The sequence below is a fragment of the Macaca mulatta genome, chromosome X, assembly GCF_049350105.2.
Source record: "Macaca mulatta isolate MMU2019108-1 chromosome X, T2T-MMU8v2.0, whole genome shotgun sequence".
Lineage (NCBI taxonomy): Eukaryota > Metazoa > Chordata > Mammalia > Primates > Cercopithecidae > Macaca > Macaca mulatta.
In genome coordinates, this window is record NC_133426.1 from 38,115,725 (window position 1) to 38,137,182 (window position 21,458).

At 39.5% G+C, this 21,458-nt stretch overlaps 1 protein-coding gene across 8 annotated transcripts in view; it reads right to left on the reverse strand.

Moving 5' to 3' along the window:
* Positions 1-5,401: 5,401 nt before the first annotated feature.
* RPGR (retinitis pigmentosa GTPase regulator) overlaps positions 5,402-21,458 on the reverse strand; it is a 60,308-nt gene continuing 44,251 nt past the window's right edge. For all 8 annotated transcript variants that reach the window (XM_028842541.2, XM_028842537.2, XM_077988385.1 and 5 more), the window contains 4 exons: positions 13,134-13,319; positions 11,647-11,704; positions 9,962-10,053; positions 5,402-6,071 (listed from right to left, as the gene is read on the reverse strand). In XM_028842541.2, coding sequence (XP_028698374.2) covers positions 5,865-6,071; positions 9,962-10,053; positions 11,647-11,704; positions 13,134-13,319 — 543 coding nt within the window. In that variant the 3' untranslated portion in view covers positions 5,402-5,864. The remainder of the gene's footprint in view (positions 6,072-9,961; positions 10,054-11,646; positions 11,705-13,133; positions 13,320-21,458) is intronic.

The window sequence follows — 21,458 nt, forward strand, 5'->3', positions numbered from 1 at the left end:
CTGCCCTGCTTTTTCCCCATCTTTGTGGTTTTATCTGCCTCTGGTCTTTGATGATGGTGATGTACTGATGGGGTTTTGGTGTAGGTGTCCTTCCTGTTTGATAGTTTTCCTTCTAACAGTCAGGACCCTCAGCTGTAGGTCTGTTGGAGATTGCTTGAGGTCCACTCCAGACCCTGTTTGCCTGGGTATCAGCAGCAGAGGCTGCAGAAGATAGAATATCTCTGAACAGCGAGTGTACCTGTCTGATTCTTGCTTTGGAAGCTTCCTCTCAGGGGTGTACTCCTCTCTGTGAGGTGTGGGGTGTCAGACTGCCCCTAGTGGGGGATGTCTCCCAGTTAGGCTACTCAGGGGTCAGGGACCCACTTGAGCAGGGAGTCTGTCCCTTCTCAGATCTCAACCTCCGTGTTGGGAGATCCACTGCTCTCTTCAAAGCTGTCAGACAGAGTCGTTTGCGTCTGCAGAAGTGTCTGCTGCGTTTGTTTAGTTTACTGTGCCCTGTCCCCAGAGGTGGAGTCTACAGAGACAGGCAGGTTTCCTTGAGCTGCTGTGAGCTCCACCCAGTTCGAGCTTCCCAGCAGCTTTGTTTACCTACTTAAGCCTCAGCAATGGCGGGCGCCCCTCCCCCAGCCTCGCTGCTGCCTTGCCGGTAGATCACAGACTGCTGTGCTAGCAATGAGGGAGGCTCCGTGGGTGTGGGACCCTCCCAGCCAGGTGTGGGATATGATCTCCTGGTGTGCCTGTTTGCTTAAAGCGCAGTATTGGGGTGGGAGTTACCCGATTTTCCAGGTGTTGTGTGTCTCAGTTCCCCTGGCTAGGAAAAGGGACTCCCTTCCCCCTCGCGCTTCCCAGGTAAGGCAATGCCTCGCCCTGCTTCATCTCTTGCTGGTCGGGCTGCAGCAGCTGAGCAGCACTGATCGTCCGGCACTCCCCAGTGAGATGAACCCAGTACCTCAGTTGAAAATGCAGAAATCACCGGTCTTCTGTGTCGCTCGCGCTGGGAGTTGGAGACTGGAGCTGCTCCTATTCGGCCATCTTGCTCCGAATTCTCAATATCCAGGATTTAGCAAGAGTTTCTAGCGAAAGAATTTAGGAGACCAGACACGATAAACAACTGAAGGGTTTTCTTGGTATGATGTGTAGCTGTCAAACTGAAGCACTGATATGGGCTGAATTTTGTTTCCCCCAAAAAGATATGTTGAAGTCCTAACTCCCAGTGACTCGGAATGTAATCTTACTTGGAAACAGGGTCTTTAGAGAGGTAATCAAGTTATAAAGAAATACTTAGGGTAGGTTCTAATCCATTACGACTGGTATCCTTATAAAAAGAGGAAATGTGGACAGAAATACACACAGAAGGAAGATAGTATGAAGACAAAGGACTCCAGTGATACATCTGTAAGCCATGGAATGCCTGAGACTACCAGAAGTTAGGAGAGACACCTGGGAGAGATCCTTCCCTGGTCCCTTCAGAGGGAGCACGGCTCTGCCAACACCGTGACTTCAGACTTCTGGCCTCCAGAACTGCGAGGCAACACGTATCTGCTGTTTTAAGCCACCCAGTTTGTAGTACTTTGTTAAGGCAGCCCTGGGAAACTAATATTATATAAAAGCACCTTTCAAAACTACATTTTCTTATTGTATAAGGAGGGACTTTTTGAATACCAAATTTTCTTTGATCTTAAATGTTTTGACAAGGATTTGCATGCTTTTTTATAAGACCTAAAAATCTTATCACTGCTGATATTTAAAAAATCAATACCTATTTAACATTTGATCCATAATATATCTGAACAATGTCAATTGTTCATAATATATCTGAACAATGTCAATGATTCCCTAATCCTCAAGTCAATGGATTCTATTTTTCAGGTCCCATTAAGGTCAGTAAGAAAGTGTAAAGTAATACCATTATAGAGAGGAGAAAGGAATGAATAGGAAATATAACAAATATGAGTAGTTTGGGGATTAGAAGAAATCATTTAACTTTTTGTAAAGCTATAAAGTTATCAGTAAGGGCAGCCAGGAGCGGTGGCTCACGCCTGTAATCCCAGCACTTTGGGAGGCCCAGGCAGATTGCTTGAGCCCAGGAGTTCGAGATCAGTCGGGCCAACATAGCGAAACCCCAACTCTACCAAAAAATATAAAAATTAGCTGCTTGTGGTAGTGTATGCCTGTAATCCTAGCTACTTCGGAGACTGAGGTGGGAGGATCACTTAAGCCCCGGAGGTAGAGGTTGCAGTGAGCTGAGATTGCGCCACTACACTCCAGCCTGAGTGACAGAGCAAGACCCTGTCTCAAATAAATAAGTTATCAGTAAATGCAACTCCATTTATTTTTGAAACTAGTATAAATTGATCATTATATTCAATTCTATCGATTATCTCGTCTGTGTTTTTAAAGAGTTCTCAGATATATTTTAAGTTTAGTGTCCATTCATTTAGAAAATAGGTTTTTAAATTGCCATAATATCTCTTATTGATTATCAGAGTCACACCCCATTTTCTTCATTTCACTCACATGTAACTGTAGCTTTGTTTTCTTAGTTTCTGGCATATAGGAGATACTTGGTATTTCTTCAATGTAAATGCCAGATAGGGAACCAAATCTAGAAAAGAAATATAATACAAGTATTCAAAGCCCAAGGGCAGATGGCTGGTATGTTTTTATAGTGGTTTTTATACAAATGTGTACCCTTATTATTAAAATGATCTCTTGGTGTTGATGATTTTCAACAAATCACCTTATTAAAAAGTATCAATTGTTTTGAGACCTCTAACAAAGCAGGGATACTCCATCTGCTTGGTAAGGTTTGTCTCATGCACCTCCTCCAAGTGTCTGGACTTAATCCTTTCTTTGGAAATAAGCTATTTGCCTAAAAGCGATTTGATTTCCTTGGTCTCTAAGCTGTCCCTTTCTCTTTTTGAATGACTGGCCAAATGACCAGTACAGTGGGGAGGTTCTAAGATGATCTTTATGATCCTTGCGTTCTGGTATTCATGCCCTTGTGCTATCCCCTCACTTTGAGTGTGGGTGGGACCTGTGACTTGCTTCTAGCCAGCAGAATTTGGCAGAGATGGATGTCACTTTCATGATCATGTAACCTAAAATTATGACCTCTGTCTTGTTAGCAGAGTCTATTGACCCTTCCCTGTTGGCTTTGATGAAGGAAGCCACCATACAGACAGGTTCTGTCCCATAATACAAGTGTTATTAGTTTTTACTGCTGCACAATAAATTACCATAAATTTAGCGGACAGATACATGTATTTATTATCTCACAGTTTTTATGGGTCAGTAGTCTGAGTACTGCCCAACTGGGTCCTCTGCTCAGGGTCTCGCAAGGCTGTAATCAAGGTGCCAGCCAGGGCTGTGGTCCAATCTGAGGATCAGGTTCCCCTTCCAGGCTCACTGGGTGCTAGCAGAATTAAATTTCTTGCAGTTGTAGGACTGAGGCCTTCCAATCCTAAAGGTTGTCCACTACTCCCTGGCACATGGCCCTCTCCATAAATATGGCAGTTGGCTTCTTCAAGCCCAACAGGAGAGCATCTCTGCTGTTTTGAATCTCTCTGACTTCTTCCATGTCAGACCTTTAGAGCCTCTTAGAAAGGGCTCATCTGATTAGGTCATGGCCACTTAGGAGTATCTCTTTTTTGCTTAACTTCAAGTCAACTAACAAGGAATTTTAATTACATCTGCAAAATCTTTTCTCTTTTCCACAATATGTAACCTAAGCAAAGACATGACATGCCATCATATTCACTGGTCCAACCCACACTCATGAGGAAGGGATTATTGAGAGCATGTGGCACCAGCAGGTGAGAACCTTGGGGGTCATCTTAGAATTCTGCCTACCACAACTGACATATCTTACTACCACTTGTGAGCTTTACTTCCACTTGACTCCTGTAGTTTATATTTTAGTATTTTTGCAATATTGTACTGTCATTGCAATAGCCACTTTTTATTATATTTACCTTTAATAAAATTAAAATTCTACTAAATGTAACATTTACACAGAAGACTACTTTTTAAGATTTCAAAATCACATCTATTCTGAATTAACATCCTTACAACCCCTGTGCATGAAATGCAAAGACAAAGTTTCTTTTTCTTTGTTTAAATGGAGCAATGGTCACTGTGACTAAAGAAGAAAATGTTCTATTCACAAGTTAGAATGGGGAAAATGAAGATAGTTTGCTCCATTGAATAAGTAGTACCTGAGAGCATAAACAATGTTTCTATCAGAGTAGACCTGATATGGTTTGGATGTTTGTTCCCTCTAAATCTCACCTTGAAATGTAATCCCCAATGTTGGAGGTGGGTCCTGGTGGGAGGTATTTAGGGTCATGGAAGCAGATCCCTCATGAATGTCTTGGTGCCTTCCTCTCCCATAATGAGTGAGTTCTCACTCAAGAGTTCATGTAACATCTGGTTGGTTAAAAGAATGTGGCACTTCCACCCTCTCTCTCTTGCTTCCTCTTTCGCCTACTATGTGACGTGCCTGCTCCCGCTTTGCTTTCTGCCATGAGTACAAGCTAACTGAAGCCTCACCAGAAGCTGAGCAGATGCCACTAAGCTCCCTGTACAGCCTACAGAACCATGAGCCAATTAAACCTCTTTTCTTTATAAATTACCCAGCCTCAGGTAGGTATAGCAATACAAAAATGGAATGACACAAGACTTAGCAGCTTTATCATTCCTATTCTTTGTGGCAGAGCACTGTGTGACTGAACCAAATGTGGTTACTACTGTCAATGCCAGAGACAGTTGAAATGAGCAAGCCTAGCTATGTTCACCTCTCCTATGGTGGTGATGGGTGGAATGGTCAAACGCTCCAGATGATACCACATAATCTGCAATGTTTTCATGGCAAATCACTTCCCTAAAGAAAGGAGTAGGGGCTGGGCACGGTGGCTCACGTCTGTAATCCCACCACTTTGGGAGGCTGAAGCAAGCGGATCACGAGGTCAGGAGTTCAAGACCAGCCTGGCCAATATGGTGAAACCTTGTTTCTACTAAAAATACAAAAATTAGCCGGGTGTGGTGGCGTGTGCCTGTAGTCCCAGCTACTCGGGAGGCTGAGGCAGAAGAATCGCTTGAACCCGGAAGGCGGAGGTTGCAGTGAGCCGAGATTGTGCCACTGCACTCCAGCCTGGGTGACAGAGCTTCTGTTTCAAAAAAAAAAAGAAAAAAAAGAAAAAAAGAAAAAGAAAGGAGTGGGAAGCAAAGAAACTTCTGCACTCAGTTGTCCACAAGATGTACTGTTTATACAGTTGCAATGAAATTTTCTTTACTCAGGGGTAAATGCATTTTGCATACGTCTATATTTTAAAATTATTTTTGCCCCCATTTTGTCAATTGCTAATGCCAAGCACCTCCTAATTTTATTAATACTCATCAATTTTAACAGTGGAACTGACCAGATACAGTTTATTAAAATATGTTCATTATAAACAATTTTACCTCAGTTTTGTAAAAACTGTAAATACATCAAAAACTGTTACAGTGTCATGAGATTGCAAATATTGCCTTATAAAATTATAAAGAAGTCAAATTGTTTAGTAAAAACTATGAAATATCTTATTTCAATTTTCAATGTATAAAAATATATTTTTTATTGCAACACCGAACAGTTAAGGCCACAACACTTGAGGGAGAATTTGAGATACACATATTTTGAAACAACTTGTTAAAAATATTAGCATAAATAAATATCAAAACTGGTCACACTGATAGAAGCCGAATAAAACATGTTGACTTATATCTTTAAAAGATTACCATCAGAAACTTTCCTTCATAAATTATAATGTTTTTCAAGTATAAATTACAGTACACTTGGTGACTGTGAAAACATAAATATATATTTATAGTATTGTACAGGATTTTGATCTTCTCTCTGTATTTGCTGGTGGAATATTCTGATGATTCTGACTCATGTGGTTCTGGTCAGCATCTTTATTATCGCTTTTTAAAATGATCTGCTCTCCTTTGGATTTTATCTCTGAGAGCGGCTCATCGTTATCCTTGACCATCTTTTGATTTATTGAGGGGACCCTTTTGAATAGAAAAATCTAGGAAAAAAACACACACACAAATATTCATTTCCATAAGTGAAACATTCACTTAACAGTATTTAGGGGATATCATTTTCAACAAGTATGAACATGATTTCATCATCTCTTTATGGGGTACCACACGTATTAAGGTGCATTCTTAGCACCTGTATTTTTCCTTTCACCAAAAGGCAGTCAGGATTCCACCCTAAAACCACAAGACCTCTCAGGGTCTAACATTCAACACCATCAACACCTTGGTGACATATTATCTTTTTCTTCAAAGAACAAATTTAATGTTTCACTTTGTTAAGTTTGTAAGAGAAAAAATATATTAAAATTAGAATATTACCTATTGTAACTTTTCAATGTATCCAGGAGGGGTAATTTTCAGGACATGTCTGTGATTCTCAGTGTATGGCAGCTACAGTGAATTTCTATTGTAATATTCTGAAGGAGAGCAATGTACCTCCCCACTCCTGTAGATGAGAACTTCTGGCAAAAAGTTAGTGCTGCTTGGCCGGGCGCAGTGGCTCACACCTGTAATCCCAGCACTTTGGAAGGCCGAGGCGGGCGGATCATGAGGCCAGGAGATCGAGACCGTCATGGCTAACACAGTGAAACCCCATCTCTACTACAAATACAAAAAAAAAATTAGCCAGAGGTAGTGGCGGGCGCCTGTAGTCCCAGCTACTTGGGAGGCTAAGGCAGGAGAATGGTGTAACCCAGGAGGTGGAGCTTGCAGTGAGCCAAGATTGTGCCACTGTACTCCAGCCTGGGCGACAGAGCGAGACTCTAACTCAAAAAAAAAAAAAAAAAAAAAAGTTAGTGCTGCCAAATGATGGCTGTGAGCCTGTGTGTGTGGGTCTGAGTAGGCAGTCGAATATGTGGAGCTGCTGCTCAGGGGAGGCTGGGGCTACAGATACGTAGAATATAAGCAAGAGATGAAAGTAGCCCTGATAACCCAGAGATTCCAGGCAGGTAGAAAACAGAATGTAAGAAAAGAGACAAAAAGAGCAGAGTGAGAGGCAGGCAGAAGAGGAGCTAGAACTGAGGACCAAGGTTTGTACGTACAAAATCGGGAAAACTAGGCAGCTCTGAAGTCAGGAGAGAAAAATACATCAAGAAGGGAGTGGCCAACAGGGCCACATGCAGAAGAGATGAAGGTGACAAAAGTTTCATTTGATTTAGGCCCTTTGAGAATGTAGCCAGGAAGAAAATAGGATTCTTGAAGAGTGGTAACACAAATAATGGTTTTGACAAGATGCCAAAACAAAAAGCAGGAAACAAAAACCAGGTGAAAATTTGGCTCTTCCAGAAATAAAAATGGTGCTAATGATAATAGCTTACCTTCAGCTTTAAAGAGTGGAGAAACTAGGGCAAAAAGTGGTAATCCAAAAAGTAAGAGTCTAGAAAAAGGATCTATGGATTAAAATGGAAGAACTCCTGTTCCTGCTATGGTGAAGAAATACACAACTTCAAAAGGTGAAGAAATATACAACTTCAAAAAGTCTGCTACTATAAAATACCAAGAAATGCTGATTAAGTATAAAAAATAAAATTTTATAATGTGCAGGCAATCTCCCCAAAAACTAAGGGAAATTCTTGTAGACCAAAAAAGAAAGAAGGAACAGGAAGCTCCAGAGGTGATTAAGAACTGAAATAGCATCTGCTGACTCACAACTTAGACCTTTAACTTTGAAACAATTTGATCTCACAAAATGAGGGGAACCCTACATAATGTGAGGACCTTCTAAGTACTATGCCCTTAATATAAGTCTACCTACAAACATTGTGGTCAACCCTTAAATGAGAAATGAACTTAAAGTGGTCCCTCAGTCATTCCAGAGCTAATAAAGGCTAATGCAAACTCTCTAGAGATGGATTTACTCTGAGGCCTTAAAGGATTTCCACAAAAAAAGTCCCAGTGAAACATGAACTCACAATACAAATTTCAAAACACATATGGAAACAAATCACCATTAGCAAGTCAGCCAAAGCAACACACATGTTTAGACTCCTAAGAATGACATTGGAATTACTAAATACAGAATGTAAACTAAGTGTGCTTAAAGGACTAGAATTAAAAAAAAAAAACACACACACACAAAACAAGATACTGATTTTAAAAGACCAGATTGATTTAAAAAAGAACAAAAATACAACTTGACTTAAAATGTGAAAGATGTTGTCACTGAAATTAAAACTTAATAGGTAGGTTAAATAGCCAAGTAGTCTCAGCTGAAGAGAAACTATGGAATTGATGAAGGCCCTGAAATTACCCAGAATATCACTTACACATAGAAAATATGAAGGTGATATTAAAAGACATGTACCATAAAATAAAAAGTTTTATATCAGAATTTGAAAGGGGGGGAGAGAAAATATTCAAATATATAATGGATGAGAATTTAAAAAAAAAATGACAAATGACATGAATTCTCAGATTCAAGAGTCATAATAAATTCCAAGTAAGTTAAAATTTAAAAATCCATATCTGCTGGGCATGGTGGCTCAAGCCTGTAATTCCAGCACTTTGGAAGGCCAAGGCAGGCAGATCACCTGAGGTCAGGAGTTCGAGACCAGCCTGACCAACATGGAGAAACCCCGTCTCTACTAAAAGTACAAAATTAGCCAGGTGTGGTGGCATATGCCTGTAATCCCAGCTACTTGGGAAGCTGAGGCAGGAGAATCGCTTGAACCCGGGAGGCAGAGGTTGTGGTGAGCCAAGATCGCGCCATTGCACCTCCAGCCTGGGCAGCAAGAGTGAAACTCTGTCTCAAAAAAAAAAAAAAAAAAAAAAATCCATACTCAAGCATCTCATAGTGAACTGAAAACATCAAAGACAATCTAAAAAGCAGCCATAGAGAATGGCAGGTTATATACAAAGTTATCAGCAATTATACTAAAGCGAAATTATAGACAGCAATAATGGGAGCAGATACTAAGAGAAAGTAACTGTCAACCAGTCACACTATCATTCAAGAACTATGGTAAAATAAACATATTTTCTTTTTTTTTTTTTTTTTTTTTTTTTTTTGAGACGGAGTCTCGCTCTGTCGCCCAGGCTGGAGTGCAGCGGCCTGATCTCAGCTCACTGCAAGCTCCGCCTCCCGGGTTCACGCCATTCTCCTGCCTCAGCCTCCCGAGTAGCTGGGACCACAGGCGCCCGCCAGCTCGCCGGGCTAGTTTTTTGTATTTTTTAGTAGAGACGGGGTTTCACTGTGTTAGCCAGGATGGTCTCGATCTCCTGACCTTGTGATCCACCCGTCTCGGCCTCCCAAAGTGCTGGGATTACAGGCTTGAGCCACCGCGCCCGGCCAAATAAACATATTTTCAAGTGAACAGAAACTAAAAGTTTTAACTATCAACAGACACCTGTGATAGGAACTTCCAAAATATTTCTTCAGGAAGAATAAGAATTCCAGAAAGGACAGCTGAGTAAAAAAGTAGTATAAAAATTACTAAAAACATATGATTTGTGATGTTAAAAAATTTTAAATACTGGGTAACATAACTTCTAAAATAAGAAAGAAGAGGTGATAGGCAAGAAAATTCTTCTAAGGTCCTGGCATTATTTGGGAAAAAAGATAGGAATACTGATGAGCTTTAGATTTTAGGTATGCATGTTAAAAATGTCAAAGACAAAATCCAGCTGTATAGGCCATTTACAAGAGACACATGTAAAACATAAAGTAAAAGGATGAAAAGAAGATCTTCATTCAAATGCTAACCAAAGGAAAGGTAGTATATTAAAAATATGTGACATCACCTGAAATTCTTCAGGTTTTGGGGCCATAAAAACTCATACTAAGATAGTTACATTATGTGGATCGCCATATGAAAAGTAAAAGGAACAATTCAACACTTTGGTCTTAGCATTAAAAAAGACAATTCATTTCACTTACCTTCTGTGTTTTTTTCATGTCGTTGCTTGGTGTTGATTCACTATTTTCTAGGATTTCTAATGAACTGCTCTCTGCATCACCAAGCATGTATCCTACAATTGGATCATTCAGAAATACTAGTTTTAACTAATAGGGAAAAGAAAAGACCTGATGCTCTCAGTGAAACTCTATGAACCCTGAGTTGTGGGGTAATACGAAAAGAGCTCACCCCTGGAGTAGTGGACAATATCTACACTGCATATTTCCTGAAAAGTTGAGGTAAAGTGAAAAGCCCAGAATGACCTCAACAAAGTTGTAAATGTTTAGATGACCAGTATCCAAATACAGCTACAAAGGTAATAGTAAATGTTAGAGACTTCTGTAAAATACGAATTACTTTAAAAATTAACCTAGTTATAATTACATTCTTTGTACTCAAATGGATATGCTATTTTTTGTTTCAAATTAATCCACATGTTCTATATCTGAATAATTATCTTTAAAGTATATTGTGAAGCATATGCATTGTTTTAATTTTATATTATCAACTACTTAAAGCTTATATTTAATTTCTTTGTAGTGCTTTAGGCTATATGTTAAGTATACTTACAGGTGATACATTTTTTAACACTTGCTTAAAATATTGTATAACTCTTGTGGCAGAAGTTAAAAGGAATAGGATTAAGGAAACTATTCATTCTTCACTTAAGTTTAGATCAGATATCCAGTATTACAGATAGTTATTTTTTTATGAGAACACAGTAAAATGCATACTGCAGCGTGATGGTGTGGAAACAATGTGGGAGTCGTACTACAGAAACACAGATGATTTGGGTCTAGATTATGTAGATTGCAAGGGCAATCACAGTTGCTTCTATTCTACAGCACCTGTTCTCTGACACTAATAGGTAGGCTTGGGAAAGGACTTCTCTTCAGTGTTTATGGTAAGAGACTCAGGTCGGGGCCCTCAGGGGTAAATAACTGGGTGGCCATTGTAGCTTTAGGCCAGCCCAGTAGTCCCAACTTGGTTGGGCAATGGAATGTGGCAGTGTGCACTAGAGATACAAATTGGAATTTGGGGCAAAATCTTGATTTAATAATACTGATTCAATAAAGAGAGAAAAGGTAGTAAAAAGGCTGCTTAAATTCCTTAACACCAGCTGGGTACGGTGGCTCATGCTGTAATCCCAGCACTTTGGGAGGCCAAGGCGGGAGGATCACCTGAGGTCAGGAGTTCGAGATTCGCCTAGCCAATATGGCGAAACCCCATCTCTACTAAAAATACAACAATTAGCCAGGCGTAGTAGCACGCGACTATAATCCCAGCTACTCGGGAGGCTGAGACAGGAGAATCACTTCAACCTGGGAGGTGGTGATTGCAATGAGCCGAGATCGCGCCATTGCACTCTATCCTGGACAACAAGAGTGAAACTCTGTCTCAAAAAAAAAAAAAAATATCCTTACCAATGACACATAAGTAGCCATGAATAATGCAAATATTTGTATGTGAAGAAGCTGTGGTGGTTATATATAAGAACAGATAAGTCTGTATCACATATTTCATAGCTTGTTATGAGGATCATATGACAGTAAAAATTATAACATATATGTAAACTTACATGTAAGCTTATAATTACTCAATTATGGCATACACACACATATATATGTATGCATGTATGTATGTATGTTATCAAACATGCTCATACCTTTTGGGTTTTCATTGTATTCACAAATGGCTCGTTCCTCCAGGTTGGCTTTTTCTTTCTATAAACAGTAACAAAGCAATATAACAAAAACCATTTCTGTGCTGTTCTAGAAAACTTAGTCTGAATCTTTAAGCAGGTTCCAGAGTCTGCCTCTAGCTAACGACATAAACATGTGACAATTACTTCACTTTGCTGAGCTCTTGTAAAGCGAGGGGTCTTAGATGCTGACTGATTCCAAATGTCCTCCTGGCTTAAAATTGTGTGATTAAAAACACTGTATGACTCAAGAATTCTCCTCAAAGAAGATTCATGAATGCTAATTGGCATATGACTCGTCTCAACATTTTACAGTGTCAAATTGGTATTTAATGATTGCTGTGTTAAATAATCTTAAGGACCACCCTAACCTGAACTCATAAAAGTTTCCTATAAACAGAATCATTTTCTTCTTCTGAAAGAAAACAGTAACTGCTAGAATATTTTTTTTTCTTAGTGAAAGAAAGGAGTCTCGGATAAAGAAGGAACCAAGGAGAAGAATGACCTTTAGCACAATGCCAATTTGTAAATTAAACATGTATGCACACATGTTTCACAAATACACATTCAAATAAAACGACAAAAATGTTTCAGTGGTTGTCTATGTTAGGGAAAAAGGGGAAGAGGAATGGAGCTAAAAGAGAATACATTTACATGAGAAGAGCCTTGCACAGACCAATGATGACAGTGTTTCATCAACTAGAATGTATGACTAACTCAGTGTTCTGCATGAGAGGCTAAAAAAATGAAAACAAAAATGAATGAGTACAATGTCATTCAGTTCGGGTTGCGGAATTCCATACTTCTGAAGTTAATCCAGAGTAATGTTAGCAAATAAATGATTTCAAACCTACCAACTATCTCCTAGCAAGGTCACTCTCGGTCAAAACTGACAATGGAAGAGATTATGTTTTGGGCATCTCTAGCTCCACTTTCAGGGTGATTTTTGCTTCCTTAGTGATATCTTCTCCTATTCCTTCTATACATACTTTTGTCTAGGCTGCACCTTTGAAGAACTGATCACAACTTCAAATACTGCTATCACCAACTTTCATTCATTCACACATGAAAACATACACAAGTGTGCATACACATACACACCCATTTCTGCCACCAGTGCCAGGGCTCCTAACTTTGCACTTTCAACATTTCAAGGACTGAGTGTTGAACTTCTTGGTTAATTTCCCAACACTGTACTATCCTGGCCCATACCACTCTACTTCCACTTATGCAGGAGGCAGAATGCTACCACGCAGCATTCTAGAAAGTGTGCTAGAGACAGTTTGCTTAATTCACAAATAAGACAAAGCCTTTCTCCTATGGCACATGAATGAAGATATTCATGGAAGTATTTCTGATCCCAAAGGCAACTGGGATCTGTCCTCTGCAGAAACTAGAGAACCCGTATGTTTTCTCCCAGGATGTCAGGATTTAAGCACCTAGCATCATACCTTTTCAATGGTTTCAGCTGAGCTATCATCACTGGTTCTTTCTGCTCCTTCTGTTTTACTGTGGGAACCTGTAGGAACACTTTCATCATCTCCCACAATTTTCTTCTTGCTTTCCAGATTTTCAGCATTAATTTCCTCATCCACATCTTCCAGTTGTAGTTCCTCAGTTTTAGAAAATTCATCATCCTGTGACAAAATTAACCATCAGAGAAGAGTAAGACTTTCTTTTTAAAGAACTAGGGATTTGATATTGCTGTCATAATTTGTGTCATCTAAAAAAACCATAAAAATATTAATTCAAATATTGAAGCCAAAGAACACTGCATAATCTATCCTGAATATCAAGTTACTATATTAACAAGGATTTTACGCATGCCACTCTATTTCAATGACTAGGATTTCCAAAATTCTTATTAGCACCCATGGCAAGGTTGCAATGGAAAAAAAATTAAATAGTCTTTCTTGGTTGTGTCAGAGTGCTTTTAACCTTGAGAAAAGTTTAAAAAGCTTTCTGTCTACTGTAGCATTATAACATAATCATATCTATATATTACGTTCATTTTCCAAAATATAGGGATTTAGAATCACTTCAGAAGAACAATTCACTGATAGTCATGAGGAAGGTAAGTATAATTATTTACATTCCAGGATAAAAGATAAAGGAACATAGATAGTTTAAATGGTTTGCTCATGGTTATTAAAAACAGAAGGAAAACCAGACAGAGGCAGAACTTGTTCTATCTGGCTACTGGCCAGCTAATCCAAATGATAAAAGAACCTGTCTATGGATTTGATAGACTGATAGTAAATCATGGAATGCTTATTAAATATAGGTAGAAAATATTAGTTTTAACCTTTATTCTACACTGAAATTTTTTTTTTAACTTTCTAATTTTGGGTGAAATACTCTTATTGTCATTAAGATATTAGGTTTCTCATTAGATTTCCCCCCCATACTTTTCATTTACACACTTAAGTTATAACTTTATTTATAGTCTATTATAACTGTTTCCAAAATATGTGAAGCAGTAATCAGTGCCATTTACTCCTTCAAATAACATCTGTACAAAGTTCACCTCGGCAATATTTACTTCAGACCATATCCCCTTCAACGCTGTAATTAGCTTTTGGTGGTCAGCTTTCTAGTGGCTGTTTGGCTAAGGATAAAGCCTGATTGATACTTGACAGAATCATGGTTGGAAAACAATGCCTCTAAAATTTAACTCACCTTTCTTCTGGTAAAAATATAAAATGCCAAAGTCCAGGCTAGGAAGAGGATGTGTATACAGTACACCTTAGTAATAAACATTAGTGTCATCCTCAGGCCAATTTGCAAAGGCGTGGCCTAATAGCATTCCCACTGAGGACAGGAAGTCCTAAGTAAGTGAAGCTTTGAGATTTTTTTTTTTTTTTTTTTTTTTTTGAGACGGAGTCTCGCTCTGTCGCCCAGGCTGGAGTGCAGTGGCCGGATCTCAGCTCACTGCAAGCTCCGCCCCCCGGGTTTACGCCATTCTCCTGCCTCAGCCTCCGGAGTAGCTGGGACTACAGGCGCCCGCCACCTCGCCCGGCTAGTTTTTTGTATTTTTTTAGTAGAGACGGGGTTTCACCGTGTTCGCCAGGATGGTCTCGATCTCCTGACCTCGTGATCCGCCCGTCTCGGCCTCCCAAAGTGCTGGGATTACAGGCTTGAGCCACCGCGCCCGGCCGAAGCTTTGAGATTTTAAAAAGAGTTTCAGAAGTTACTCAGGAAGAACTAGATTTAGGTTAATCCAAGGTCATGGGGCAATGTATGTAAGAGAGGAATGTGGGAGAAAGGAACATGGTACCAGGGCAGACAGCTATTTCAAATGATGATTGATTAGACTGCGTAGGGTTAACACGAGGTAGTTACTATTTACTTTTAAGCTTTGTTTTTGTCTGCATGATTCCAACCGCCCGTTTTTTGTTTTTGTTTGAGACAGGGTCTCGCTCTGTCACCCAGGCTGGAGTGCAGTGGCGCAATCTTGGCTCACTGCAACCTCCACCTCCCGGGTCCAAGTGATTCTCCTGCCTCAGCCTCCCGAGTAGCTGGGATTACAGGCACCCACCACCACACCCAGCTAATTTTTGTATTTTTAGTAAAGACGGGGTTTCGCCATGTTGGCCAGGCTGGTCTCAAACTCCTGACTTCAGGTGATCCTCCTGCCTCGGCCTCCCAAAGTGCTAGGATTACAGGCGTGAGCCACCACGCCTGGCCTGATTTTCCCTTTGAGTGACTTATATTGTGTATCATGCCTAGCCAGGTATACATTATGGGTAGCTAAAATTATCAGAAAAAACTTCACTTTGAAAGGGAATGGGAAGATTACTAGATTTAAGACTTATGACTGATAGTTGTCTTCATAAATATACGTAAACGAAAGGTTAACTAAAAAGAACAGTGCTCCTGAGACAAAGGATTTCAGATTATGCCCCTCTTTTCACAGAGGGAGGGATCAGTGAGCTGTGTTCCCAGCATAATCCTCAATTACTTGGAAAGCCTGGCTAACCTAGCATCTGGGTAAACTCCAACTGGGCTTGTTAACTGAGGTATTCATGTAACCACAGGATAATATCATGCTATTACAAAAAGACACTTGGGAGTTTTACCTTATTTTAGAAATAAGTAAAACACTCATAACAAACTACAATTTTACTCATTAACTTTAAGAAATCTGTAACAATGAAGAACTTTTGGAACTATATCATTTTCTAAATTTGAGAAAGCTATTAGAAAATGACATTTTCACTAGAAATCACATAGCACTCACACTAAGCACACTTAAAATTATTCTAAACACATCTGGACGACTACTTGAAATCACAGAAAGCACTTACCTTTAAACTGAAACAATTTGGGAGTGACTGGCAGAATACTGTCATTTTATAAAAAGAAAGGGTAAAGTTTAAGTACATTCTTGGCACTAGAACCATATAAGACGTAAACAGGTAGTCTGAAATGGTCAGTATGCATCTGTGTCTTGCATTAGGATCACGGTAAAGAAGTGAATGGGCCTGACCTCTCACAAAAGGACCCTTTGTTTCATTGGTCAGGCATGGCACAGTCAGGTGCAGACTCTGGTCTGGTCCAAGGCAACACTTTTCATATTTCTTAAGGAACAGATCAAGAGAGCAAAGGTTCCTACTGAGGTTTCCCTTTACTTAAGAACACAATTACATTGCATGCTTTAAGAAGGAGAGATCGCTGGGATGGGGGCTGGGGGGTGGGGCTGGGAGTGGGAAATGACTGAAGGGGGTTACAGTGGAGCTTCTGGGGGAGCTGGTACTGTGTTTTTCCTTGATTTGGATGCTGATCAGTTTGTGATAGGTGTGTTGACTTTGTGAAAAATACATTGAGCGATACATGTATGAGATAGGCACTTTTGTCTGTGGGTATTATAATTTTTTTTTAAGTAATAAAACAAACCAGAACTATAAAGTATAAAATTTTGTGTTATAATTCAGAATTTCTGGTATGCTTCAATGTCATATAGGGTAGAAAATGTTTCCCAGATAGGTTAATATAGCATAAAACTTTGTATTTAAGTTATATCAGGTAGAAAAACCAAAATTTCAAGCTTTTTTTTTTTTTTAGGACAGGAAAAGTTAACATTTAAGTTCATGTTTTAACTACACTGAAAATCATGGAAGCAGTAGTATGGGGTGGGAAGGGCATTAAATACAAAGCCCTAAGCACTGCTTTCCAAGCCTTAATCACTCATGGCCTGAGCATGGCACCCAGTGAATGTATTTTATAGTCTACCTGTAAAATGGAAAAATAACATTAGCAATACCTACCTCAGAGGGTTTGTGTAAAGATTAAAAAGATTACAGAGAAAAGTAACACATGAGCAAATACTAAATATTTGTAAGTATAAATAATTTTGTAAAGGCCCCTCCATAAAAAGTAAGATAGAATTCTTAGTGTGCGACTGTCGAAAAACAAAAAGTTTGGACTTCTTTTTCCCCATAATGTCCCAGATCTTATCACTGGAAAATAGTTCATTTAAAACGTCCACTTATTTGTTTTTGTGTCCTCTATACATCCTTTTATTGTGAGCCAGGAGCCCAGCATCAAGGCCAGTGAGGGAAGCAGCCATGGGAACTGGGGAGAGGGGGGCCAGCCTCAGCTCAGCTTCAGGTCAGTGTTGCCACAGAGTGCGATGCTCCCAGACCCAGGCTTTCCAAAAGTCCAAGAAACATTATTATTGAGATGGGGCCTCACTCTGTCACTCAAGCTGGAGTGCAGTGGCACAATCACAGCTCACTACAGCCTTGATCTTCAGGGCTCAAGCGATCTTCCCACCTCAGCCTCCTGAGTAGCTGGGACTACAGGGCGCACGCCACCATGCCTAACTAATCTTTTAATTTTTTGTAGAGACAAGTTTTTATCATCGTGCCCAGGCTGGTCTTGAACTCCTGGTCTCAAGCAATCCTCCGGCCTCAGCCTCCCAAAATTACTGCACCAAACAAAGTAAAAGTAAGTCTCCAGGCCAGATTGCACCCATGGGCTGCCAGTTGTGACCTCCAAATTCTTGGCCGATACTACTACTTTATAATCTCTTAAACTCTTCCTTCTTTCTAGGCACCACTCCCTTGTGTCATTCCTAATCCTGTATTCTCACCACTGAATACATTCCAGTTTGACTCTGATAGGCAGGCCTACACAAATAAATGTTCAGAGTATAGAATATCTTGCTGGTAGGCATTTTTATTCTCATTTTCAGATTTATGCTTTACTATTTCTCCTCTTTTTCCGTAGAAGATTTTCTTGCTGTCCATAAACAAACGCATGATCCACGACTATACCTTATGTGCTAATTATTTTTATTTTGATAACAAGGTGAGGACACAGAGGGAAATGTTCAGTGACAGAAAACAAACCTACATTTTAGGCTAACCACATGAGTGTGATCAGCGTTTCAATACACTTTAAATATTTAGGGGCATTTATTGACTAATGTATGGTGTGTAATAGTTTCACTCCACCTTATACTTAAGCATTATCATTATTGCAATCTACTTTATTCCCACAGATCTATTTCTAAGCCAATTTGTATTTTGCTATTATGTTACATTTAAACAAAAGTCAGGTTCACAGGACTAAACTCATGCAAATCAGTTAATGACCTGGAGATTCATGAGTGTAGCTTTGCACCTACCTTGGTGTGACCGCAGAGTATAATTAGAGTGATACAGGTTACCATTTGCTGAGTGCCTATGTTTCTCGTGTTAGGTAATTTAATCATCAAAAGTCCCTTCCTTTATCAAACGAGGGAAATAAGACTCAGAAAGGTCAAATAACAACCACCACCACCACTACCACAACTTTTCTAGGGGTCCACACAGCTAATCAGTGGAGGGCTAGGATTTTAACTCAGTTCTACTGGACTTTGGAGGCCATGTTTCCAAACCTCCCCATTTGAGAATAATAATGGCTGTTCTCACAGATCTTTTTTTTCTCCGTCTCACTAACGTTTAAAGCATTGCAGATTTTTCTTTTGGTTCATAAGCTCACATCAATAACACTCTATTCTTAAGTATATATTAATTATTGAACAAAATTTATCATCTTTTCTCCAGAGTACCAAAGTCTCTGGAAAACACATCTCCCTTCCTAAACTGAGAAATATGCTTAAAAAAATTAAATATCTTAAAAATTAAATATCTCTATCTGATATTTAATGTTCACAATTCTGATTCTGTTTCTCTGCAGAGCAGATTTCCTGGAGCTCATTCTTTCCTGGCAATGTGGGTTCTGCCCCTGGGCCTCTACTAGGCTGCCTCTGAGAGGCTCTCTCTGCAGCTACTAGCACTCCTTCCTCTCTGAAACCCCTTCTTTGGCTTGGGTGGCATCTCTCTTTCCTAGTAAGTGTGCTCCCACACTTCCTCAGACTTCACTTTTTCAACCTCTCCCTTACCTACTGATATTTCTCTGAATTCTGTCTTCAATTCTCCTCCATTCACACTAGGAACACTTCCTTTCAGTCAAATCCAATTTGAACTATATCTACGAGCTGTCGATACTCAGCAATCTCTGTGAGCTCCAGATCCATACATGTATCTGCCTCCTGAACGTCTCCTACAGACAATCTAAATTCAACAGTAAAAAACTGCCTCCCAAACCTGCTTCTGCTCCCTGATTCTCAATCTTGCTGAATAACACTCTTTCTACTCAGTTCTCCAGGTCAGAAACAAGAAAAGCTTGGCTTTTTCTTCTTCCATGGTCACAGGTTAGTTTTGCTATGTAAGTGTCTAGCAAGTTTCTCTATAGTGACATAGCAGAAGACATGTCAGTTGCACTCACCTGGAGTGCTGCTGTTCAGCAGCAGCAGCAGAAGTTTGTGTGGTAGGTGATCCTTTGCAGCTTACCTTAAAGTCTTTTTCAGCCAGAGTCCTCATTAGGAAACGTAACTCAATGGATTCTATACATACTACTCACACTTCCCTCAATAATGATCAGTGATAAACTACTATAAAAGCCTGAACAACCAGCAGATGGGAACAAGAAAGAAGGAACCAGTTATTTTAATCTATGTAACCAAGTGTTAATTCATGAGGGACAAAGTGGTCTCATTCTTAAGCTTCCTTTTTTTTTTTCTCCTGAGATATATAAAATTTACAAACATGTAAATCACTTCTGTCAATGAAAGCCTGGCTAGACCTGCGTCTTTTGTACCCCAACGCACCCCTAACCCACAATACACTCCTCTCCATGAACTTTTTAAGGGTACTAGACCTGCCACATGTGATTAAATAAATGTTTGCCCAACAGTGGGCATAGAAAGTTAGTGTGTGCTTAGTAGTTTAGGATAACTGCTTACTTCAGTATAACTACTAGTTAGTTTGAATGTGGGGTCACTTTGGTGACGACACTCAAGATTTTTTATTGAGGAAAAAGGAACTGCAGAAAATCTGGGTGTGACAGAGCTCTAGCTGGTAATGAACAACTGCCGTTCCTATAGAATCCCTTAGGTCACTCATTCTCATTCTATAATTTTCCAGATGAAGAAATTGAGGACTGCTAAGCTAAGAGACTAGCCCAGGTTCAGACAGCTCAAAAGTGCAAAACCAGAAGAAGGGCTTTGGTCTCAAAGTGACTAGGGAGGCCAGTGCTCTCCACAAGAAAACAATGCTTGCACGAACTACCACTTCTAAAGAGCACAAAACGTTTTTGGTCAGGGAAATGTGAAGAAATGCTATTTAAACATGGACATACAGCCCAGGTTTAATACTGAGATGGGCGTATTTTAGAACGTTGTTTCAGTATTACTGGCTGATTATCTCTTCAATAGAAGATGAATGCCCATAGCTATTACATTAATAACTTGAGTTTAAGAGTTTCTCATTTCCCTGGAGGTTTTTTTCTTTATGAACTCTGTGTCATCCATCTTATTTAATCATTTTAAGTCTACTTTTTAAATAATCATGTTCGGCACATATATTTTTATCATAGTATTAATTCTTTTCTACTAACCCTTAATGAATGCGGTTGAATTTAGTAAAGCACTGCAATGCCAAATCAGTACATTTGGTTAGTTAGGGGAAGCTGCCAGAGATCCTTGCAGCTAAGGTAAAATTTATAATTGCTCCTAGGAAATACTTTACTTAATATGATTCTAGACTTTTCCTCATATTCTTTCTCACCCAGAGAATCAAATGTGCAAAGAATTCAACTACATAAAATTCACAGGAAGTCTGTCATCAAAATCCTCCTTAATAAAACTAAGTATAAGAAATATCTCATGTCCAGGATATAAAAGGGACTATGAAAGGAAATCAGTTGAAAAAGGAGCCACACACATATACACCATGGAACACTATGCAGCCATAAAAAATGATGAGTTCATGTCCTTTGTAGGGACATGGATGCAGCTGGAAACGATCATTCTCAGCAAACTATCACAAGAACAGAAAACCAAACACCGCATGTTCTCACTCATAGGTGGGAATTGAAGAATGAGATCACTTGGACACAGGAAGGGGAACATCACACACCGGGGCCTGTCGTGGGGTGGGGGGAGGGGGGAGGGATAGCATTGGGAGACATACCTAATGTAAATGACGAGTTAATGGGTGCAGCACACCAACATGGCACATGTATACATATGTAACAAACCTGCACGTTGTGCACATGTACCTTAGATCTTAAAGTATAATAAAAAAAAAGAAAAAGGAGCCACAAATAATCAGATAAATTAGCTGCACTGTGTACATGGACAATTTTAAGGGACAATTGTAATTACTCTAGTGGAAATCTAGCCTCTCTAAAATTCAGTATCTAATACTAGACGGTTTATCTTTTCA